We start from the raw sequence: 26,981 nt of genomic DNA, 5'->3' as shown, positions 1-26,981 counted from the left end.
TGACTTATTTTATTGAAGGATATCAGCTTTCCTAGGTATATATATTCATTCACAAAGTCAAGTGTTTGTGATCCGGCGCTTATTGGTACTGATAGACCATTTGTCATAATTTTTGTTTTCTCAAAATTCATTTCCAAGCCTACTATGGCACTTGCTTCATGTAACTGATTAACCATAGATTCCAGTTGCTTTGGGTTCTCATTAAAGATGACTATATCGTCGGCAAATCGAAGATGACTTAAGAAATCTTTGTTGATCATAATACCTCTATTCACCCAGTTTATGTTGTTAAAAACTTCTTCTAGTACGGCTATGAATAATTTAGGAGACAGTGGGTCTCCTTGTCTGACTCCTCTTTCAATCCTGATGTCTTTTCCTTTAGTTTCTAATTTAACTTTGCAAACACTGTTCATATATATATTTTTTATTATCTTTATGTATTTTGAGTTGACCTTTAGATTATTTAGAGTATTCCATATGGCTGTGTGGCTAATGCTATCGAAATCTTTGCTGTAGTCCACAAAGGCTATGTAGAGGGTTTTATTATATTCTTTGTACTTCTCAATTATTTGTTCGACTGAATGTATATGATCCATTGTTGAGAAACCGGATCGGAAGCCAGCCTGTTCTTTGGGTTGTGTGGCATCTATGCGTTCTGTGATCCGGCTTAGTATTATTGATGCAAACAGTTTATAAATACTAGACATAAGACTAATGGGTCTATAGTTAGTTATATTATGAGGGTCTCCTTTTTTGTATAACAGTATTATTTCTGAAATAGTCCACTGCAAGGGTATGGTTTCTGTGGTTAATATTAAGTTAAAAAGTCGAGTGAGATGAGTTGTTATGGCGGGTATTCCTATTCTTATAGCTTCGGTCGTGATTCCATCCGGACCAGGACTTTTATTCAATTTCATTTGTTTTATGTGTGTATAACTTCCGTGTCTTTGATTTCCATAACATCAGTGTCGGTAATATTTGAGTACTCGAAAATTTCATTTTCTGTGTGTCCATTCGTACATTTATATAGCTTCCTGTAGTAGTCAGTAGCCTGTTCTAGTATGTCTATTCTTGAATTCGTTTCTATTGATCCCCTACTCAGTTTTTGGATCCATTTTTTATGTGATATTAATTCTTTCTTTGCCCGTTTTGTACTTCTATATTTAGCCAGATTGGTTTCTATTATTCTTTTTCTATATATTTCGTAGTCTTGTTTAATTGATTTTTTTGTTTCTTTGAATATTTTACTAAGTTCATTTCTAGTTTTTCTATCTTTAGGTTTTGTTTTTATAAGTTCTGATCTTTTTTTCAATAGGCTTTTTGTTGTGTCATTTAAGATATTTTTTGACTTTTTTGTATTTAGTTTTAAATTTAATCCCTTGGTAATAGCTTTTTCCAATGTATCGTAATATGTTTGTACATTATTTGTGTTTTGTTTTCCTTGCTCGAATTCTGATAAACATTTCTTTAGTTGTGTGATATATAGTTCTATTTCTTCTAGTGTGGTCGGGTGCTTTAAAGTTGTTTTAAAGTTTGTTCTTTTCTTCTTTTGAGTTCCAATGTTTAATGTAGCGCGTAGGGGTCTATGGTCTGAAGCAAAGTTAATATTTGTAATAACTTCTATATTTGTAATAAGTTTTGGTTTGCTACATAATATAAAGTCAATTTCATTTTTTGTTAATTGGTTTGGAGATATCCACGTCCATTTTCTACTCTCTTTTTTTTTGAAGTACGTGTTCATTATTGACATTTTGAATTCATTTGCAAATGAGATAAGTTGCTCACCTCTTTCATTACGTTTACCATAACCGTATCTGCCCATAATAGGGTATTCATGTTCTTTCGGCATTCCTATCTTTGCGTTAAAATCTCCTATAATGAGTATAGTACCGTGCGATAGGTCGAGAGCCGTTCTGATGTTATCATAGAACATTTCTATTTCATTTTCCGGTGCTTTCTCAGTTGGGGCATATACTTGTATGATAGAAAGATATAGCTTTGCGAATTTTAACTGTAGGAGGGCTACTCTTTCCGAGATTCCTTTATAGTTTACTATATTGTTTTTATGAGTTTTATTTATAAGGAATCCGACTCCGTATAAGCCTTTAGTCTCTCCTATGTAACATAATATATGGTCAGTGTACTCTTCGATGTTGCAGTTGTTCCTTCTTACTTCAGAGAGTCCCATTACGTCGAAATTGATGTTTTCAAGAGCGTGTGATAACTCTAGGTACCTTTCATAAGATGATAAGGATCTTACATTGTATGTACATATCCTTAGTAGATTGTTTCTTGGGTTAGTCTTACAATTTTGTATGTACGTTTTAGATGGAGGGTATTGGTCTAATTTCCCACGAAGACCACTCGGGTTGGGAAATGTTTTTCTAATGTTATGGTTACTTACTTGTTCTTTTGTGTGCTGGTTGTTTTGGTGGCCGATTGCTATTTGCTAACTACTGTGCTCTCCTGTGTTTTGTTTTTTTGATGAGGATGGATATGAATCTGATCTGCAGCGTATTAAATCGAAAGCGTTGACGAGACTTGTATTCGTTGTAGTTTTTTTGTTATATGAAGCGTATTGCTTTCGCGGATTTTGTGCTACCTCTGGTGATGTCAATTCTTTTCTTTTGCGGTTCTTCTGGTTTCTGTGTTTACCTTCCTTGATTATTAGTTTGTCATAACTTATTACCGCGAAGTTTCCTTTCTTTCTTTCTTCCATCATTTTTTCCTGTAGTTGTTTTCTTATTGCTAGTACTTCCTTGGGGAAATCTTCTGTGATGTAAGCATCTTTCAATTTTCTTTGATTTTTTAGTAGATCATTTCTCAACCAATAATTTGTAAAGGATATTAATATTGGTCTGGGCTTACCTTTTTCTCCTTTTCCAATTCGAAAAATGTTGTCAATATCCCTGTTGGTAACATTTATTAGCATTTCATTTTTAAATTTTTCGACTGTCCATTCTAATAATTGTTTCTGTGATTGTTCCATTTCTTTTATGCCGAAAATTATTAAGTTTTTCTTCCTTTCTTTGCGCTCGTACATTTCCAATTTGTTTTTTAGATTACTGTTATCTCTTTTTAATTCTTCAATTTCGAGTACTAGAGGTTTTAATTTTTCGTCTATTTGTGATAAAATTTCTTTAGTTTGGTTGTTCATTTCTGTCTTTATTTTGTCAAAAAACAATTGTAATTGCGATTCCATGTTGATTCTTAAAGTTGTATTCGCCCGTGGACTATAGTGGAGCGTAGCGGTTCGTTTAAGCGAGACGTAGTATTGCGTAGGTCGCTACGTAGCGGCAGATACTTGTTTCGTAGCTGGGGTAGCACGATGACGTACACTCGACTCGGCGACGATGTTTGTGAACTAGAACCGGTTCGTGTGACTTGCCGTTCTCTGAGCGAAGTGCTCGCTATTAGACGTCTTATGTGTCGTAGGTCATGGTTTTTTTTTATTTATTCACTGCACTGGTCTTGGAGTTTTAAGTGTTTTTGCGATTAAATAATTGTTTTTGGCACTATTTATTATAATACTTTATTAACTTATAGTACGTATTTGAGTATTTTACACTTTTTTTTATTTAGAGAAACTGTTTATAGTAATATAAATATAATTTATTCACGGAGCGTAAAGAGACGCTGTCTACTCTTTCGGCGCGCGCACACACACAATTAGATTATATAAAAATACGCAATTATTTTTATACGTTTTAGTGCATATTATATCTATTGTTTTGGAATAGTGTTTCTGAAGTCGGTTGTTTTATTGTTAATTTTTTTTTTGATTTTTACTGAATTTGAAGTACACTAACTAACAACTTGTCTAAATATGTGAAGATATACAAAATTTTTCAATGCAGCAATAAACGTAAGCGCTTAATTGAAGAGTTCCGTTACTTTGCCATGGATTCCGTAATCAGAACCTAACCAAACTCTCACCAAACTATCTTTGAAGTATATCCTTTCCAATAAAAACAGAATCATCGAAATCGGTTGGCGCGATATTGAGTTATTCGTAAATTTATCATCTAATTTGCTATAGCAAATATAGTGTATAAATATAGTATAGCAAATTTAAGACTTTTATGATTTTTATCATGGATGCCAGTGTCAGATCTGGACCAAATTACAATGGGACCACACGGGAAGCACCAGCTTTTAAATAAAAAAAGAATTATCAAAATTGGTTCACCCAGTTGAAAGTTTAGAGGTAACAAACATAAAAAAAAATACCGACAAATTGAGAACCTTTTTTGAAGTCGGTTAAAAAAGATAGATCGTGTTTTCATGCGAGGGCCAAGTCTATTTATTTAAAACATAAAAATTTTTCAAAATTAATATGGTTACTATAAGATCTTGTTAGATTAGCTAATTCCATGGATCTCACAACTTTTTACGGTATATAAACTGAGTTGCAAGACTTGATATTTAAAAAAAAAATGATTGCATATCATGTCTTTTAGTCCTACTTTTATCCTTTCCGTTACTACTTCTTGAATACTAACAACGGACTTCCTAGGGCATACATAATATTGACACACTCTTACACAAATTATCTTGCCCCAAATTAAGCATATAGCCTGTGTTATGGGGTTACAAGACAACGATATATTTAATACAATATACAAAACACAACTTCTTTGTCTTATCATTTTGTCTTATTTTTGTAAGTAATCTTCCTCTTTTCTCTTCCGTATTTTATTCACAATTGAAGATTCCATCGCTTTAATACTTTAAAAGTCGACATTAATTTGATGTTAGCCCAGACTTGTAAGTCTCGAACGTGCAAGGTAAGCTTGCCACACTAACAACAACTGCATCAACAACTTCCTAATCCCATATAAAAAATATATATAAATATATTGATACCTGGTCCAAAATTACGAAATATTTTAGTTTTTTCTTCACTAACACTAACCGTATTCTAGATTTGAAGCGCATCCATACATCTGCTATAAGTGCCTTAGAGTTTTGATGATCGGTCAGTCAGTCAGTGAGTGGGTAAAAATATAGAAAATTTGAGTACTTATAATGTCTTAATTGAATTAATTTTAAAATATGTCGTGTTTGAACAATTCCTGCATGGCAAATGAAGGTTTCTAGTTCTATCTACATCATAGTTATAAGGGGTCAAAAAGGATGGAACGGCCGTGCCGCTTGTTTTTGCTCGACTTGGAAAATTACCGTGCTCCCAGAGTGACTTCAGAACTGTTGCCATAAATTAGCAATAAAAACTATACCTGAAAATTATTCAATAACAAACGAAAAATATTAGTGCGTACAGGATCAATACCAGACTTGAAATAGACATATTGTAATAAAATTGAAAATATTTTGTAGTATAATAATTTTAGAGTGATTATATCGTAATAATCTTTCTTATGTTCAGTGTGTGATTATTAGCATAAAACAAAGTGATTGATGTTTTGAGTAAACAATAGGAGCCGGTGAAGAGCTCACACATGACTGCGGTAGACTGACAAAGCCGGTCTAAGTAACAAGCATAGTAACTATATTTAAGCATCGGGTCGATTCCACAGCAATTCAGTAATAATTAGAGGTTATTTAAATAGAAAATTCATTAGCAGCATTTTAATTGGAGAGCTCGATAAAACGGATCAGATTCAGTAAAGCAAACATTAAATATATTTAGCCTGATACAAAGCCTCAGGGTCACCTGATGTAAAGTGATTTCCGCCGCCCACATTCTCTTGATTCCAGAGGAATTACAGGAGCGTTGGGGGTCTATAAGGAAGATGTGCGCGATTTTTTTATAGGTGCCCATTTTGTATCGATCCGGAAACACCGCACAAGGAAGCTCATTGCACTAAATGCCATCAAAAATATAACTTATAATAAAAAACAGATCTTCTACCGAAAAAAGTGAGATCCATGTAATACCGAGTTGATTCTCTACTTAAGAGTCCTTTCATATGAAGTTATAACTTAATTAGCTAAACTGACAACATCTTATAGTGACCATATATTATTAAAAATCTTTTGTTTAATATATGGGATTATAAAATTATTTATGCAGTTGGTGTATATGAGTTCTAAATTTGAAGGTTCTATGTCTTTTAGTGCCTTAAACTTTTGATGATCGGTCAGTCAGTGAGTGACAAAATTGAGAAACTTTGACTAGTTGTAATATTTAATTAACTGGTTCAAATTGAATGAAAAACAAAATACACCGTGTTTATACGATGCTTGCTTGGTTACTGAACATTCAGGCTTCTAGTTTTATCCACAATGAAGTTATAGCGGGTCGAAGTTGGACTCAACTGCTTCGGGATAAGGATGGTACGGCCGTGCCGCTTGTTTTTGCTCAACTTGGACTGATTATGAATATATTAATCGTAAGCAACACATTAATTGCTTAATTAACAAGAAAATATTGTAATTCACTTGAGTATGATTTATAAGTTTCAGAAATACCGAACATCGAACAGGTGATGTAGGCCTTGCATTGTAATAAACGTTTGTCAATGTGAAATAATTAATAGGATTCCTTGATAGACGTGTCCGGTAATTTGCAACATGAAAGTAAAGGTATAACTGATGTGCACTCACGATATAAAGCTGTTGGAAGGCTCTGCGGACGAGAAGGTTGTACCGAGTATCGCACCACATAAGCATCACGTACTACACACACTGCAGATAAACAACGTCAAATCAGGTATAGATTGTGTATACGCGTGATACTTCATTGGATTAAAAAAAAGCTCAAAGTAGCAAAAACGATAAAATGATCGAAGAAACCCATTTCATTTGTATACAATGTGTGTTGTGCTGACCCGGGGCGGCCCAGGGCAATAAAAGAATAGCGGAGTCCGAGCCAATACTTGATAAAAAAAAACATTAAATTCACTGACATCTGATGACTATGGGCAACAAATTTCTATTAAATATAAAAAAAATATCGGACCCAAATCAAAAGTTCTATACATTTTTTAGTCTACTGCACAAAGAATTTAACGATATTTCCAGTATTCAGTATTTAATGAATATGTGACTTGTTATGGTTCCTCCGCTATGCGGCTGCTCTCTTTTTGTTAAAATAAAATAAAACATAAAGCAGTACTCCGAAAACCTTTGTCAGATAACTGTTATTTGCATACAAATTGATAACGTTCATACAAATTGGAAAAACAAAACACAAATTTTTCGGTATGTAATATGACAGATTACCTTCGGGCTTGAAATGAATAGCGAGGATAAAGAACCGAATGAATAATTGTTGTTAGGGTGACACAGGTATACTCCATTGTTTAAATGGTTCACCATAACCTGGGAACACTGAACGCGGTAAGGACCGCTTGACAAACTGCTGGAGATATATCTTGTGGTTCGCTCTCCGGGGAAATATATCAGACGGATGCTGGTGATGATGAGTCTACTTGCTGCCGAAGTAGCAATCAAATAAATTATGCGTGCTACATTACTTGGTTCGTTAATAATCTAATGTAGTACTCGTACCTAGGTATTACAAATATGTTTTATGTCAACACCATTATGACAATATTGTTGTAGGATTGTAGCTGCAATGCTGATCAGTTTCTGTATTTCTCATTATCTTAGCGGCTAATATAAAGCCTGATTTATAATAATAATAATCTTTAACAAATTACTATCTTGTTCAAATATAATTAGAGCACCGGCACGGAACGCCGGAGGTCGTGGGTTCGAGTCCCGCATCGTTCATAAAATTTTGTTGTTTTTCAAATTTTATTTGTGTATTAATCCTAGAAGTGAGGGTTATCACTTTAAAATCATAACAAATTGTTTATCTTTTGTTGTTTCGTGTTATTTTACGGCCATTATCAATAACCTACCTATGATGTACAAATAAAAATTATATAATTTTTTTTCTAATCTATGTAAATAATGGTAACATTTATTTCATTTATAAGTAATATTTATTATAATAGATGTAATTATAGATATAACTATAATATAACTGTAACAATATTTTTTAATAGAAGATTGCTAAGAAATAGGCTTTATTATTATTAATAATTACTTTTGAATGAATAAACCGATTTTCACGAAGTTTTCAGTCGATAGGTAAAGCTGTTTAACAACTATTCAAAAAAAAAAAACTAGAAAAACCATAGAATTTTTTTTCGTAGTTATTTTAAGATTTCACAAAATCTACCAGTCCACATTGTATTAAAAACCATCACCAGACACCATATAAAAAATCGTCAGGAACGCTTCCTAGGAATTTAAACGTCGTTATCTGATGAAAACTCGTTTTTTGAAAAACGGGGTAAAATCAAAAATTTAGAAAATTTTAATTTTTCTCCATAGGAAGTAAAAATTTATTTTGTAAAAAATACTTATATAACAGTTTTCTAAATTGTGAATGAATTTACAGATTTTACTAAGGTTACAAAAACCAACAAAGTATAGAAATTTCAAATTGCTCGGTAATATTTTTTTGAAAATCTCCAATATATCCTATGTGTACGGTTCTGACGTTTGTAACATTCGTTTATATTCAATGAAAACAAGAATTAAAAAACACAATAATTACATTATTAACACAATATGTCAATATGTGCTAATACTCGTAACCTTCAATTTCTTATTCTCAATTGATAATGACTTGACCAAGAATGTCTTTGACTTGACCTGTCAAAACAAATAACACCAATATAATAGTATATCATCGTTTAGAAACTATTTGTAGAGTCTCACTTGTTAATATAATATTATTATATTACAAAGCCTCATGTTAAGAGCAACGTTGCTCTTAACATGAGGCTATATTAATATTATAAACTCATCATTTATTATGGTCAACGTTTGTGTTTATTTATTATTAAGTTTTACTTTAACTGTTAAAGTTCGCACTTTTTAGTTTCAGGTTAGTTTAGAAACCTTGCTTCTAACTTCAATAATACTTCTTTTGGTGTTTTAGTTAACAACTACACGCCACTACAAACACGTATTTTATATACCGTCCACATTGATCACAAGTTCAATTTATTGATATTGTTACGAAGATGGGCTTAAAGGAAACATTTTTTTGACTTTTATTGAAATTTCGAGACGTTTTCAGCAAGCTGAAACAGGATTTCAGGTCGTTCCAACAGAGGCTCTAACACATACTGAATTTGGAAAATACACATCGCTATATCAGTTTCAGTGCAAGCCCAGATACCTGTTACAATAAACAGCAAACCATTTTTCAGGCAGGACTAGATATACTCCTTTATTATGGTGAAGGAACATTCTGAAGTGATAATTGAAGTTAAAATTAAGCATAGTTTAATGGTGTTGTGTACTTTTCTAAAACTTTACAAGAAAATAATAAACCTGGGTATTGGCAATGAATATAATTAAATACATACAATCTCTCACGCCTCCTGGAAAGCTAACAGAGATCACGGACTGTCAGAACACGTCATTGTACCAAAATGAATAAATAAATATCATTTCAAATATTTCGTATTTGGTATGACTCTCGTCGCAGTAATGAGCGTAACATAACCGAGTTTTACAGATCATAGCCGAGTGTTTCACCTATAATTAATAAATGCTTAGCGCAGCTGATGAAGTTTTCACTTTAAAAAATTACAAGTATATGATGAATTATGATCGATTGATGAGCTGAATGATGGAGCTTGTAATTAACTTGAAAGCTTTAAATGTAAATTACAATAAAATCATAATCAAAAGGACGTACATCAGTACATCAGTAGGACGTACTAAAACAGTGTATATAAGAAGACCTTGAAATTGTTGATTTAAATTATTAAAATTACTCATATTTTCAGAGTGTCAACAGAATCAGTTTAAGGCTGCCACTAACCCAACACTACATGATGGGTGAGTAGTCGTCTGTTCAATATAACTTGGGCCGAGTCTCGCGTTATAAGTTCCTTCTTCTTGTATATTTTCTCAACAGTCAGTTAAGGTAAAACAAATATATCTTGATTCTTTTCTTTAATCTTAATTGGTTTTTAGTGTGGGTTCCATTCAAAATAATAGGAATGGATGAGTGGCGGTCCTCCACAGTGCGGTTTTCAAGGAGCTTTCTTCCACGTACTACAAAGCTGTGGAATGAACTTCCTTGTGCGGTGTTTCCGGGACGATACGACATGGGTACCTTACCTTATGGGTATCAAAAAAAGCGCGTACACCTTCCTTAAAGGCCGGCAACGCTCCTGTGATTCCTCTGGTGTTGCAAGAGATTATGGGCGGCGGTGATCACTTAACAACAGGTGACCCGTACGCTCGTTTGTCCTCCTATTCCATAAAAAAAAGGGCTAAAGTGTGAAATTGCCGTTTTATTATAAAAGGTACTTTGAATTCATATAGAGCCTTCATAGTTGGAGGTTTTTGAGTTAAATATTTTTCATATGGTACCTATGTAGTTCTGCTCTTAAAAAATGTGCAACATTCGAATATCGACTTTCAGTTGATTTTTTATTAAGCTTAATCAAGAAAGATGGATACTTTGAAAATTTAAGCGAATAATTTAATACGGGTTCCGACTTGTTAGCTCCACATCGGAACGCGGCAGAAACAGCTCGCAATATCAATGATGCGTTTGGAGAGGGGACCGCTAATGAACGCACCGTGCAATTTTGGTTTAAACGCTTTCGTGATGGATAACTTTGATTTGAAGAACGAACTACGTGAAAGACCACAGGTGAATAACAATGAATTGAAAGAGATGGTGGAAGCTGATCCGAGCCGAACTACCTAGGAATTAGCGGCATAGTTTAACGTTTCCTTACCAATAATATTGACTCATTTTCGTCAAATCAATAAAATACGAAAAATAGGTGCCTCATGATTTGACTGATCTGCAAAAAGAAACTCGTGTTGCCTTATTGAATCGATACAGAAATGAACGAATATTGGATCCAATTGCGACATGCGATGAAAAGTGGATCCACAGCAAATCTTACCAATAAAAAGGTAATGGTAACTGTTTGGTGGTCTCAGCATTGTTTTATTCACTATAGCTTTCCCCGATATGGTCAAGAAATAAGGACAGATGTCTACTGTACCGAACTCCGAACAATGATAGCAAAACTAGAATTGAAACAGCCTTGACTCATGAAGAGTTTTTCACCATTATTGCTTCAAATAACACGAGACCTCATACAGTAAGAGAAACCGTTTTCATTCTACAATTAGAAACTGTAGAACTTCAATTATTCGCAGCATCTTGTTCCAATGGACAACCTTTTGTTTCGTGATTTGGACAATTTTCTATGTGATGAAAAGTTTTCTTCTCAGGAGGCAATACAAAATACTTTCACACAGTTCTATGGCAAAGGCATAAATGACCTTCCTATTTGATGGCAGCAATTTATAGATAAAAATGGTTATTATTTTATTAAAATACATATATAAAATTAAAAAAAAAATACTTTAAATTTTTCAGTATAAATCGGCAATTTCATACTTTAACAGCATTCATTGTGGAGCTCTAAGATACTTCATTTGTGTCTTCGTTGTTGCTCTTTTATATTTTAGTTCATTTATCTAATGTTCACAGAAAATGTTAAATTCAAGGATTTAAATACGACATATAAGAAGTACACGTTCATTCTGACTGCAACTATGATGTACCCTAACCCTGACAGTGACAAGAAAAGAACCCTCGGAGTTGGTGAGATATATTCTCTATCTATTATGATATTTTTATATTTATTTAACACCGACACCACCACACGCTAATATACTAACACAAGCATAATAAATTAAGTAAATTAAACTTTTTACATATAAATTACAATTTTTTTATTTTATGAACATAAATGAAATAAATTATGTATAAATCAACAAAAGATTGTCTAAAAAGATATCAATATCAACTTTTTTATGTTTTACTTTACTAAAAGTAGACGTTATGGCGCCAATACATTTCTTATGTATTTAACATATTAATATCCGGACGACCGAACCTTGCTCGGATTTTTAAGAATGTACAAAACTTGAACAAAAAAAAACTAATAGGACTTCTGGATTCGAACCGGGGTCTTCTACTTTCCTTATCACCCAATCTGAGCTATTAGTCTTGTGTATATTGGCGAAATTTACCTTTGTATTCTAATGTTATTGCAGCTGTTTCTCATTAAAACACGGATAAAAGCATATTTTTTTTAAGTTGAAACCTAGCTAGATCGATTTATCGCCCCCGAAATCCCCTGTACACAAAATTTTATGAAAATCATTGGAGCCGTTTCGGAGATTCAGATTATATATATACATATATATAAGAATAGCTTGTTTAAAGATATAAGATATTATGATACAACATTTCCAGGCAACTAGTTCTAGCAAAAAGTTTTTATGCGTGAAGCCCTGGCTAATTGGAATTATTTAAAAATATATAATTATTAAGGAGCTAAAATACCAAGGTTTTTAAAATTTCAAAAAAATTTCAAATATGGCATCCTGTTTTTTAAACAGCTAAATTGACTTCTCGTGTCACTTTGAAAAATGAATTGCATCGGGAACATATTCGTGCGATAATTTTTATGATTTGAAATGTGGCTATTATGCCAGACGAGTCATTTGATCGACTTCAAATGACGTTTACGGGTGGGAGCCCCTCTTAACCAACCATGTACCGTTGGCAAAACGAATTTAAGTGTGGTCATCTATGGTTAGGTGTTGAAGAAAGGAATGGTCGTCATTTGACGGCTGTTATCGAGCAAAGTGTGCTAGCAGTGAAAAATTTAATTCAAGAAATAAACGAATTACATAAGAAGAAGTTCAGCATATTATAATTCATTAATTAGTTGCGATTAATTAATTAGTTGAAATTAAGTAGTACTACATAATAACTGTGGGTTACTTATACTGTTATGTACCGCTTTAAGGGTGCGCAGCCCCAAGTAAGTAGAACATCTCCTCTACTGGTATTGAGTCACGCACGCGTGGGTATGTCGACGTCGTATCTACAAGCAAATCATCGATCTGTTTTGATCGTAGCTTCGCTAACATTAAATCTTTGATACAAATGTAGAGACATCTGTGACTTTTTAATACCTTTCATATAAAAATAACTGCCCTAATTGACTTACCTGTTTGAAAACAATTTATAACTAATTAGTAGGCAGATTCAAACAAATAATAAATTACAGTAATTAATAAATTAGACGTGCTACCCCCGAGTGCTCCATCGGCACTCATGTGCTGGGCTGGACATTGTTATCTGAACACCCTCTCTCTTGTAGTGTGTATCGCAATATCCTGCATACCACAGTTCGGTATGATGCTGCACGACATCGTCATCCGCGTGCACACCGGCGACATGGAGAACCTGGTGAGGCAGATGGTCATCACCATTGCTCTGTTCTTTGTCAACATAAAGGTAATGTCAACTAACTGCTGTTTAAATGAAGTAGTACAGCAACAAGTATCGACATTCATTTTATATTTGAAATTTCAGAAAAAATATATTTTGATCAAACTGCTGACGAAATATTAAGGGATAGTGTTAAAGTGTAGATTAATACTGACATATTTAAATTCGTTATTTTCTTAATTTAAAATATTAATTTAATTAAAATAATTATGAATATTATCTATACATTGCTGCCATCTAATAGAAAGGTCATTTAAGCCTTTGAAATACAACTGTGGTGATCTAGATTCAACAAGCTGTGTGAAAGCATTTTGTACTGCCTCCTGAGAAGAAAACTTTTTATCTCGTTGAAAATTGTCCAAATAACGAAAAAAATAGTAGTAGACAAAGTATCATCTACGTAACGTTTATAAACGCTAGGTTTACCAGGACCCGTGGCTACAAGGAGTGACACTGGAAAACCAATAGCTGCTGCGTCTACCTGCACATAGATCTTTAAATGTGTAACACTCGCGTCGATCAAAGATAATAATAAGTTGTGAAACTATAGATGACTAATTACACTACAGTCTTAATTGTATTTTACAATGTTGTAGCTGTTCTTGACTCTTCTACGTAAGAAAGAGATGAAGTCAATATTCGAACACATCAATGCCGATTACAAGATGTTCAACCAGCTTCCCGAGGAGTATCAACTCATAGTGGCCGAGACCATCGCCAAGACCCAGAAGCTGGAGACCATCTGGACCGTGATGCTGGGCTCGGCCGCTGCGTCCTTTCCTATCCTCGCTCTAGTGATGACAGTGTACTCTCAGTTCACTGATGAACCGAGACTGTACATGGTGCACGAGACGATACTGCCGTTCATCGACCACAAGAAGTATACCAGTCCGTATTTTGAGATTATTGCCGTGTACAGCCTGCATATAGTGTGGCTTATTTTTGTTGGATTTACAGGTTTGTGATCTTGATCAGAAGCAAATATTAAACGCATAGATCAGACAGGTAACGGAGTATTTGTTACAATAATAATATTTTATACGACAGTTGTGTAACTAGGTCAAAAAATTTAAATGCTATGGTAACCCATAGCATTTAAATTTTGTGATAAAAAATAAAAAAATCGATGTGAGGCGCAGGCGAACACAACAATGAATGACGCCACGAGAGTTTGTGACCTACTTATAGAACGTGTCGCATTAAATAATTTTGGACGACTATATAGTTTTAAACGAAACCAATAAAAACCACAAATTTTCAAGTTGCCGCGGGAAATGTCTACTCTAGTGAGTGGTTTTATTTTTACTTCAAGGCATTCCTTGCCATTGATAAAGCAACACCCGTACAGCCAATCTGGGCAAATTAAATTAAAATGATTGAAACATGGAAATATTATGTATATTATATATAATATTATAGTACGTACTACGTATAACCTCTTAATTCTACGTCTTAAACGTACCATACATAATCTAGATTTAGTTGTGGGTACCTTTGTGTCAGATAGACATATAATCAAAGTAATTAATTTGGTATTTTTTTAAAGTGATACCCTCACTTCTGGGTTTAATAACACAAATAAAACAGAAAACAAAATTTCGACATCTCAAGTCAATTTCCCAATATGCAAATATTGGGGTCGAGCAGGTTGTTCATAAATTTTTCAGTTTTATTCGTGTAATATAATCATCAAGTGCGGCACCAAATAAGTGTGCCTTTTTTGGCGATAGTAAGGTACGATAGAGTAGAGTATACTATTTAGTGATCGTGGCTGTATATATTATAGACGAAAATCATCTTAATAGACCAGTGCCGAAGCCTTTGAAAATGATAAAAAGTGAAACAAAATAATAGTAGGATGAAACCCTACGTAGGTAAAGGACGATAATATAACAAAAATTAAGGGGAAAATAAATTACGGGCGATCTGAGGTCGGGAAGTGGAAAAGGGGGGGGGGGTGTTTTAGGGTAAAAAACGGGTTATCTCGATTTCCGTCAAAACTACAAGCCCTATGGCAAAAAGTTAATTAGCAAAGTTGTAGGTAATAAAGAGATCTACAACTTTAGTACTTACACTTTTTTCACATAGCCTCAAAATTTTGGTGAAAAATTCATAAAACCAAGTTTTTGGTTTTTTATATATATCTTTTTCAAAAAAAGTTTCTTTTCTACGAAATTTGGTGAAAGCTTACCTTATTATGTCCCAAATACACTGTAATTTATTTGATTGAAAATATTTATTTTTTCGCATTATTTTAACTTAATATCAAAAAAGCACCCTAATTTTCAATCGAAAATTCTGACATCAAAATATAAGCTTTTTTCAAAAAGTTTGGGGGCTTTTTGGTATGGTGTAAAAGAAAAAATACAATTGTAAATGTTAGGAAAATTTAAGTCCAACAAAAGGCATTTCATAAAGAATTCACACCTGTTATTAAGTAGCAGGAAAAATATGGATTAGAAAATCAATAAAATTGAAAAAAAAAAAGGTTTATTTAACACTGAATCCTAATCCTTTTTACATTTATAAATAGATTTGATTAATCGTAATCCATATTTTTGCTGCTACGAAACAACAGGTATGAATTCTTTATGAAATGCCTTTTGTTGGACTTAAATTTTCCGAATATTTACAATTGTAATTTATATTTTTTTACACCATGAGAAAGTAAATATTTAAACGAACAAAAAGCCCCCAAACTTTTTGAAAAAAGCTGATATTTTGACGTCAGAATTTACGATTGAAAATTAGGGTGCTTTTTTGGTATTAAGTTAAAATAAGGCGAGAAAATAAAAATTTTAACTCAAATAAATAACAGTGTATTTGGGACTTAATAAGGTAAGTTTTCACCAAATTTCGTAGAATTTTTTTTTTGTAAAAGATATAATTAAAAACCAGGTTTTTTGAATTTTTCACCTAAATTTTGAGGTTATGTGAAAAAAGTGTAATAACAAAAGTTGTAGATCTGTTTATTACCTACAACTTTGCCAATTAACTTTTTGCCATAGGACTTGTAGTTTTGCCGGAAATCGAGATAACCGTTTTTTACCCTAAAACACCCCCCCTTTTCCACTTCCCGACCTCAGATCGCCCGTAATTTATTTTTCCCTTAATTTTTGTTATATTCTCGTCCTTTACCAATGGGTTTCATCATACTGTAATTTTTTTTGGTTTCAAAAATTATCGACCCTGGTCTATAAGCCCTTTTATGACTTCATATCATCATTAGGTTCCTAGAGGATCGCGTAGTCCCTTGTAATGTAAGTTTTAGAAGTTACTCACTCAGTTGTATCTATTCATCGTTGACCGCCCTCCAGACCCTCACGCACTAAGCTCAGTGAGCTCCTCCGGATCAGAGTGGGGACGAGTATGCTCTCAGTGACGGTGAGACATCTGTTATTGAATAGGAAGCTATAAACAAATGTACTTACTAACTTACTGCCTTTTTACACCAGAAGAATAGCAAAGTCGTTGCTGGACTTGTCCTTGGATATAAAAATAATATCATACCACTCGGTAGCATTAGAATTACAGAGAAAATTATAAGAAATAAAATCAAAAGCTTAAATATTTATAAAGGACCAGGTCCGAATAATATTCCACCTTTTTTATTAAAAGAAGCTCATCTTCTCTAGCCCTTCCATTAAAAATATTTTTTAACAGATCGCTTCAAATAGGTACCTTTCCCTCTGAATGGAAAAAAGCCCGAATAATACCAGTATACAAAAAAGGCGAGACAAATAATGTTATAAACTACAGACCTATTTCAATACTGAACACTTTCTCAAAGATTTTTGAATCTCTCTGTCCCATTCTTGCATCACATTGTAAACAGTACTTAAATGAAAAACAGCATGGTTTCTCTATCAAAAGGTTTATTTTAGCACGTCAATAATTTGGCAAATGCACTTGACAAAGGTTATCAAATTGATTGCATCGAAACAGACTTCTCCAGTGCATTTGACAAAGTCAGTCATCCAATCTTGCTAAAAAAGCTGATCGTTTATATGAAATAGGTGGAGAGTTACTTAAGTGGTTTGGTTCTTACTTTACAGAAAGAAGTCAGTTTGTATCAATCAATGGCTTCGACTCACCACCATTTATTGCTACCTCAGGAGTTCCCTAGGGCTCCCATCTAGGCCCGGTTCTATTTGCGTTGTTCATTAATAATAAAGGCTCTTTTATTGAACACAGTACCTATTCGTTATACGCTGATGATATGACACTTTCTAAAGAAATTCATAATGTTGATGATATGGCATTTATTACAAAGTGATATAACGCGTGTTCAGAAGTGGTGTAATTTAAATAAATTGTGCTTGAACGCGTCTAAATGTTTCCATATAACATTTACCAAAAGAAAAAATCCTCTATCCCCAACTTATGTTATTAATGATGACCTGAAGGTCACTGAGGTGAGAGACTTGGGGATAACACTAGATATGAAACTCATGTTTATACCACATTAAAATAATATAATCAGTAAGGCTTCCAGAATGTTAGGGTTCATAAAACGAGCAACTAAATCAAAACCTAAAATTGTGTTATTTAATTCCTTGATCCGCAGCACACTTGAATTCGGTAGCGTTATCTGGAACCCTCAGTATTCTGTCCACAGGGATCGCATTGAACTAATCAATCGCTCATTTACCAAGCACATATGTTTTATGAATAGAAATATAAGCAACAGAAGCAACTAATACTAAACTCTTAAAATGAATAAGCTCTCTGATAGACGTCGTATGCTTGACCACTCGTTTTTATATTATAAAGTTTTAAACAACATGCTAGATACATTCAATATCCTGAGCAAAATAGATTAAAGATACCAAGATTAGGATCAAGAAGCAAACACAAACTTTTCTATCTACCCACCGTAAGAACTAACGTTGGCTGCAACGCGCCACTATATCATGTCTGTCATTCATTAAATAATATTTATTTATTTAAGGACATCCAGTTACAGTTACACTAAAAGTAATCTTAAAATAAGTAAATGTCTAAATAAAATTGTAAGTGCACTGAATATAGGTGCCACAACATGCAAATCAAGTAACAAAATATATCAAGTACATTAAGTTCAAAACTACACGAACTATTATTACTACATTCTACTATAATCAAAAATACTTACTATTATTATAGCTTGAGAATAATAACTAACTTAAATACTATTTAGCAATGTGGTGAAGTGTCAAATATGTCTACAGATACATCGAGAGAGTTATATGTTTGGCTTAGTCTAGATATATGAGAGTGTATTTTCAGATTAGTACGAGCTAACGGCAAACGCAAAAGACCCAGGGGTTTATATGGTAATCGGCGAGGAACTCTAAAAGTGAAAGATTCAAGCAATATAGGGAAACCGACAAAACTTCGCAGTACTTTGAAAAAGAATACCATATCTGATAATTGACGACGAATTGATAGGTTTCCCACTTTAAAATAATTCAGTCTTTCGACATATGATTTATGGAGTTTGTGTAGACCAACCGAATATGACAGGTGTCTCAAAAAACTTTTTTGAATTCGCTCAATGCGTAATTGGTGAACCTTATAGACTGGTGACCACACAACACTGCAGTATTCTAAGGTACTCCTCACAAAGGCGTTATAAATAATAATCTTAGTGAGCGGGTTTTTAAAATGCTTACAATTTCTTAATATGAAACCAAGAGTTCTAGAAGACTTAGCTACGATTTTGTCAATATGTGGGAGAAATGTCAGTTTATCATCGAAGACTACTCCTAAATCACGAATGCAATTTACCTCTTCCAATGCTGTTCCTCAAAAGTGTTACCGGGATTCAATGATGTTATGTTTGCGTGTAAATTTTATATGGTGGCATTTCGAGGTATTTAATAACATTCCATTCTCCGAAGACCAAGTCGACAAACTTGAAAGATCTTTCTGTAGCAGTTCAGTATCCTCAGAGGTTCTAATCACTCGGCAAAGCTTGAGGTCGTCAGCAAAGAGAAAAACTTTGCTATTACTGAACACAGATACTATGTCATTAATGAACACGTTAATTAGCCAAGGGCCTATGTGGGAAATTATATCCAAAGTTCCTTATATTTATCATTTCAGTAAACTGATATATCCAGGGGAACATGGTATGGGTCAATTTTAACTGGTGGATTATGTGATGCATTTACTTTGATGTTAGGCATATTACTTAAAACTAGATCTAAAATTTTCAGCTGGTTATTGGTTATATTATTATATTAAAAAAGATTATTAAGAGAAACTAAATCAATTAGGAGATGACCCATTGAGGAACCGTTATTAGTTATTGAATCAGTAGATCTAAGAAGAGGCCAACTAATAGAGCGCAAGTTGAAATCGCTAATGACGCAAACATTATGTATATTTTCGGAGACATGATTAAAATTATCTATAAATTGGTTCAATATATTTTATTTAACTGGAGACGGAATGTACACAGCACAAATATGAATTACGATGTTTTTAGATAGTTCAACTTTGACCCAGAGATCTTCACATAAGCTCTCCTTGTCCTTTAATCTAGAAGAGCATAGTTTATTTGAGACTGCTATCAAAACTCCTCCGCCATCTTTAGCTGAGTGGAAGCCGGAACTCTCGCGATCGCACCTATATAATTTATAACGTTTGTCAAATAGTTCGTTTTCGTATACTCCACTGTTTAACCACGTCTCCGTTAGCACTAATATGTCATAATCTAAGCATGCAATATTACAAAGAATATCATGAGTCTTAGTCCGAAGACCTCTAACATTTTGGTAGAATATTTGTAATCAATCGAATTTTATATCTTAAATCACCAAAAGAGCTTCTAAATGAGGCAACTACTGAATTTTATCTAGGCTACTCTCATCTTTTATATAGATATATTCAGAGGTTTCTGTTTTTCGAGCAAATACCCTACCCTGCTTAACCCATACAAATTTGTAACCCTTCTCCTTGGCCCTGCGACGCGCCTCCGCATGTAATTTTCTATTCACTGGTGATAGATGTTCTCCTACATAAATCGGCACTTTTTCTCCACCCATGCCAATGTGACTTGTATTTAGCTTGTCATTTTTGTTGGTGTTTACTTTATTAAATTTAATCACGCTGGCCAACAAGGAGTCGCGAATTCGGGGAGTTGCCAACTTTACGATGATTGCACGAGGCCTATGATCTTGTTTGTTGAATTTAGCGACACGGGTAAAATGATGTACGTCACTTTCTTGGATCCCGCACGAGACAGCCTTCGAGAGCTGGATAACAGTTGTCAAAAGATTTTCACTTTTGTACTCTGGAACACACTGAATTTCTAAATTGCAGGATCGATTGTTTTGCTCCATGACTTCAAGTCGAGAGGACATTTCATGCATGGTACTCTATAAAGACGTATTGTGGCTACGTAGATCCTTTAGTTCAACCTCCTGGTTGGCCAATTTCTGCTTCATGGTTTCATGTTCTGCATTCATGAATGTAATTCCCTCCTCTATTGATGTTATATCGTTCCTCATACGTTTAAACTCCTCTTCCACCATACTCTTCAAGGACATAATATGTAGCTCTTTTATAAGGGTGTCCTTCATTAAAGCGAACTCCTCCTTGAATAAAAGCCTTATATCACCCTTATTAATAACAATGTCGTCATCACGGGTTGAAGGTGATGCCATCGAAAATTTTGTATGCTCCGGCGAGCTCCCACTCAGCTCAGTAGGTCTAACAGGCGTATTACTATTATAAATTTTAGGTTTTTTAACCACACATCCCGGGCATTTCCAGCTGCTTCTACGCTCCACTTCAATAAATTCTTAAATTGAACCGCTTTTCGGATACATTAGCGCATTCGATATCAAAGTTTAACTTGCAAACGCAACAGTTTAAGTATAGCCTGCTAGTAATCTTAGTCCGGCATCCAGCACAAATGCCAGGGCGTGATGAAGCCATTTTGACGGTACATAAAATACTTACGCCACGCGGTATCTTTCCTAGGTACGGAGGTACGTAGCGAGCCAAGCGGCCGTGCCGCGTTCAACCGAACTTTTCGGCCAAAAGGTTGTAAGCGCCGCGGTATTGGTTGGCGCGTACTAGTCACACGTTTAAAAATCCAAATAACAAGATTATTATTTGAATAATATTACTAATTTAACACTGCTTCTATTTATTAATTTATATTTAGTTACAATCACTGAATAAAATAGAAACTGTTGGTATACTTTTCAGGTCAAACGATGCACTTTAAACCACAATTTTTTTTTTTACTTGAGGAGCTAAGTTAAAATGTTGTTGCTTGTCGTCGTCGACATTATATTTTGGAGACATCCGGGGCTGATCCATTTTGCGATAGCCTCATAGCATTTAAACGTAAGGTATTGCAACTATAGGATAGTGATTCTTTAATTACTTACATCATATTTTTTTATTACCATATATTTTTTTACTACCAAATTTTTATATACTTACTGTATAAGTCTCTGTGTTATATAAGTGCCCAATAGAAATGATTCTCATTTATGCTATGTATACCTGTAATTGACTCATACACTGGAACTATTTTTGTGCAATATTTAAGTATAAGAGTCTATTGTGTAAGTGTTGTTGGAGCACTTTTAAATAAATAATGTCATTGGTCAGCGCGTACGTACGGATATATGCCACGCTCCACCGACGGCAGCGCCGATCGTCGGCCGAACACTAAATGCAGCCTAAACTTGGCAAATTAAATATTTTCTCTTAAATATTTCCCCAGGTTATGACGGCATATTTTCTGTTTGCATCCTTCATGTTTCATTAAAAATCAAATTATATTCGCACAAGTTGCGTCATCTAATGGACGACCCAGATATTGAGGTCATAAAACGCAAGATTGAAACAATAGTGAAGGAGCAGTGCGAGGTGTACAGGTAACGAACGACACATTGTTCCCATACAGAGAGAATCGATATTATATTAGTTCTGATAAAACCATTTTAACAAGTGAAAAGAACGACCAAACCACATCCGATGAGTATTTCGTGAGAAACTTGTTTTTCACTTCATAAAAATATAGCAATTGAAGAATTATATTTTATATTCTGTATTACTAGTGTAAATGTTATAATAAATGTGTCCTAAAATAAGTTAACTAGGATAAAAAAAATTTAACCACCTGTACAATAAGTGGTTATATTAAAACCTACTGGGCCTCGAAATCTCGAGCAATTGCCAATTCCGTGGCCATCTGGAAGGCAAAGTGAAATTGGCTTCGAAGAAGCTGGGCGTCATTAATACAGCACGGTAATACTTCAAGCCGGCCCACTTTGTAGCGCACTACAAAGCGCAGGTTCGGCCACATATTATGGAGTATTGCTGTCCTCTCTGATCTGGCCAGGTATCAACTCGATCCATTTGACCGCGTACAACGCAGAGCAGCTCGAATTGTCGGGGACGTATCGGGGGTTGCGTAAAGACGTCATTGTTTCACCTGATTTCTGCCGCCGAATTCCACCTTCGCACGACACGCCACAAGTTAGGGTATCATATCCATAATCTGGGTGTGTGGCGGTCCTCCACAGTGCGGTTTTCAAGGAGCTTTCTTCCACGTACTACAAAGCTGTGGAATGAACTTCCTTGTGCGGTGTTTCCGGGACGATACGACATGGGTTCCTTCAAAAAAACCGCGTTCCGCTTTCTTAAGGTCCGGTAACGCTCCTGTGATTCCTCTGGTGTTGCAAGAGAATGTGGGCGGCTGTGATCACTTAACACCAGGTGACCCGTACGCTCAATTGTCCTCCTTTTTCATAAAAAAAATATTTATTTAACGTGTGGCTCAGTCCTTTGTTCCGCTGTATGTTCAAACTGTACATATATTGAGCGTAGATCATAGTTATTAGATTATTATTATATTAGACATAATAAGTGATATAGCAAGAACTGCTGTATCTACGTGTCTGATAATTGATACTATATTTAAGTCATTTTATAAGATGCACACTTTTCCACGTCTGTTGGATTCGTCATATAGGTGGAGGGTGAGTATTAACGAGTTTATGAACACGTTTCAGTTTCATTAAAGAAATACAAACGAGCTTCGAGATCTGGCTGGCCGGGATATTCATCATATCGGTCATACAGACGGGCATGGCGCTCAGTCAAACGACAGCCAAAGGGGTTTGTAATTAAATACTTTACTAGCAATAAATGATTGTAGTAACGATTTATTCAGATAAAAAAAATGTACAACAAATTATTAATAAAACTTTGTCCAAAAAGTGGGTTCAATTCTACACAATGATCGAATAAATGATCGAAAAAATCACAACGATCGAAAATAATACTTTTAAATTAAGATACTTTTAAATTAAGATAATCACTATAATATTATGCATACATTTGTTTCATTTTTTTTTTTATCATTTGTATATTTTTATGCTAAGTATAAGTTTTTAATTATTATTTTTTTACCTCTAAGTCTTTCTTAGTTGTATTATTCTGTGTGGTTTGTGTTTGTTATTAATAAAGTTTTCATTCATTCATTCATTCATTCATTCAAAATTAATAAAGCGACGCATCATGTTAGTTTGAGTATTTTGAATGCAAATTTTGATTCCATCTGTTAATCAATTTATCTGCATTTCTGCATCTTCTTGAATCTCGAATTTGAAATTTGGATTTCAATATTTCAAACATAATCTACAGATCCATACAGTATAAAAAACAGTCATATCTCTTCTCACATTAGGACAAACACCAATCAAAATAAAACAATTCACTGAACGACTGTCCCCGAGAGATGAAGTCGAGGGCGTTTACATTACTCCTTACATCCTGGACAGACTTGATCTTCAAGTTTCACTGACACCCAAATCATTCCAATAGCTACTGCAATGACCACCCGCCGCCAGGTGTGCGTAGCAGAGCCATGTTTTCCTTCATTCCGATCGAGGTAGAATCCCGCGGGAGTGCGTGTCCTCCAGTTTCATTTTCGGCATTTGATTTTCTAATTGAGGTCTCATTGCAGTGTTCCTCCAGATCTTTGTTTAAGATTTTCTCGGACCACTATATACGGACTATATGCGGTTTATAAGTACCAACAGTTGGTGTAGGGGGCGCTTTGTAATTTATATGACAACACGTAATCAAGTTTATCATGCAAGGGCGTGCATTAGTTTTCCAGGAAGGTAGGCAAGAATATCAAACCAGTCATAGTTGCGCTTTATTCCGACGGCGACTGACAACAGTTTTTAGATTAAAATATTAAAGTTGTTTGCGTTTCGCGTTTAGTTTCAGAACTATTTTGTCAACCTAATATTTAAGTTTGTGTCATTCTGGGTACCAGTACCTAATAATATGAAATTATGTAGTTAGAGATTTAGATATTGTGTAGCACATTTTTAATTGATTTAATTCATCATATATTTTATAAAATAATAATTTTATATTGATATGATGTAAATTAAACTCTTGAAAAATGGCAAATCGAGTCCGCTTTTTATTAGCTTCAGAATTCGATAATTAGTTTTCCATTATCGTAGGTCCATAATCCATTACCTATGATACCGCCCCCTACCGGTAATGACGCTAGTTGTTGCAGCTATTCGTTACAGTGAGTGGTGTGTTCTGGTTCTGGTTCCAGGACAGCGACGTGAAGACCATCTACTACATGTTCGCGGCCGCTACCACCGTCCACATCTACCTGCCGTGCCATCTCACCTCCGACGTCACCTCTACCGTACGTCACTTACTTGTTGATAAAACAATATTACTATCACTTATACATCATATACGTGCATATTTATGTTATTAGTTTTATTGGTACACACAAAAGTGCTAAAGTAAAAACATTATAAACAAAAAAATTAAATCAATAAATTACAATGTAGGCGACATCCATCAATATTAATAGACAATCAAATATCATATTATGTACTAGCTGAACCGGCAAACGTAGTTTTGCCATATAATTTATTTTTAGGGTTCGCCGGGTTTTTCTCAGACGTATTATACAAATATAACTACTATGTAAAAGTATTTTCATTTTTTGGGTTAAAATATAGTATATATATGACACTCACAAAAATTTTAATTTCTATTCGTAACAGAATTTTCAAAAATGATTAAGTAGATCCAGAGATAAAGGCGGAATGCTCTTGTGATTCCTCTGGTGTTGCAAGAGAATATTCTCTGTGCGGCGGTGATCACTTAACATCAGGTGGCCCGTACGCTCTTTAATCCTCCTTATCCATAAAAAAAGATTATCCTCAAAAAAATTGTGATAATGATTTTAAATAAAAGAAAGTATTTTCTTTTTTCGTCAATTTTTATGATGATTTCACCAAAAGGTATTATAAACGCTATGGTTTGTAAGGATAAATAGGTCGGATGTATGTATATGATGATTGATAGTAATGCAAAAGTTAAAGGTAGTTGCTGCAATATATTCCTATGTCCTCCTAAATTATGATAAATGATTCATTTCAGTCAGCATAAACATGCAGATTTTGTAATTTAAAAACGCCTAAGCAAGTCACGTAGAGTTGGCAATAAGAAAACATGGCATGCCCAAATATATGCCTGATTCTTTTAGGGCTTGACCCTGCGTTGATAGTCATTGAAAATGCAAATTAATAGGAACCGCAGGCGTTTAAAATTAATAACCCCTCCACCCGCAGCCGTCCGGTCGCCCGCAAGCCTGTCCCACCGCCTGCACCAGACCGCACCACAATAATATCGCGCAGTCGGTTGTTTATCATCATAACTATTCAAATATTCATTCAAATAATAAGTATAGACAGAGATTATCTACTTTACATATCTGTTATGTAAGTATGAATCTGATATGTAAGCTATATTATTGTAAAGTTTCAATAAAATCCATTTAGTAGATTTCGTGTGAAAGAGCAACAAACATACATCCATACATTCAGATTCCAGACGTCCATATATTCTATTATTGATACTTCTTTCGAAAGCCAGAAGGTAGGGCTGAGATTTCTACAGGTCCATACATCTAGACATCCATACATTCTTACAAACTTTCGTATTTATAATATTAGTAGATACTTGTTAAGAAAGCCAGAAGGTATGGCTGAGATTTTCACAGGTCCATACATACAGACATCCATACATTCATCGAACTTTCGTATATATAATATTAGTAGATACTTCTTTGGTAAGCCAGAAGGGAGGACTTAGATTTTCACAGTTTGGTGTGTATCGATGTATCTATATATGATGTCTGACCTAAATGACCTGATGTTCTCACTTTTTGCCTCAGGTGGAAATGATGTCCGTCACACACAATTGATTTAATATGAATGACGCTATTATATATTATATATTTGTAATATTTTACTTTCTCGCGGGAACCCGTTGCGTTTATGGGAATTTTATAATACTTACAAATTGCTTTACCGGCAATATAATTTTGTACTTCATCCTGACTTGCACTAAATAACTTATAAAGTTTTACAGTAAGTTTTTTGACTATAAGGTATCAACTTGACAAATTTTAGTAAATAAGATGCATAAGTTGTTGTGTACGCAGCTACATACCACCAGAGCGGAGCACCAGCTGATCAGCGACTGCCAGTACTGTTTCTGTCATGGTCGCTCAGCTGGTGATCTTCTTGAATACCTCACCAATAAATGGGCGCAAGCGGTTGAGTCGAAGGGAGAGGTGTTGTCGGTG

General features: G+C 34.3%; 1 protein-coding gene across 1 annotated transcript; it reads left to right on the top strand.

Annotated features, from left to right (window-relative positions):
* Positions 1–14,130: 14,130 nt before the first annotated feature.
* LOC126969322 (uncharacterized) lies at positions 14,131–26,135 on the top strand. Its single transcript, XM_050814678.1, has 5 exons — positions 14,131–14,290; positions 22,062–22,215; positions 23,356–23,461; positions 24,927–24,974; positions 26,118–26,135. Exons 1-5 carry the CDS (start codon positions 14,131–14,133, stop codon positions 26,133–26,135), a joined length of 486 nt encoding a protein of 161 aa, XP_050670635.1.
* Positions 26,136–26,981: the final 846 nt, after the last annotated feature.

Source organism: Leptidea sinapis, chromosome 18, assembly GCF_905404315.1.
Source record: "Leptidea sinapis chromosome 18, ilLepSina1.1, whole genome shotgun sequence".
Lineage (NCBI taxonomy): Eukaryota > Metazoa > Arthropoda > Insecta > Lepidoptera > Pieridae > Leptidea > Leptidea sinapis.
This window is presented reverse-complemented; position numbering and strand designations above follow the sequence as displayed.

Excerpts from the sequence above, each read along its gene's own strand:
- LOC126969322 (XM_050814678.1), top strand. The coding sequence starts at position 14,131 with ATGACAGTGTACTCTCAGTTCACTGATGAACCGAGACTGTACATGGTG. Across the intron at positions 14,291-22,061 it reads TATTTTTGTTGGATTTACAG|GTTATGACGGCATATTTTCT; the intron begins GTTTGTGATCTT and ends ATATTTCCCCAG. Across the intron at positions 23,462-24,926 it reads GTCAAACGACAGCCAAAGGG|GACAGCGACGTGAAGACCAT; the intron begins GTTTGTAATTAA and ends TTCTGGTTCCAG.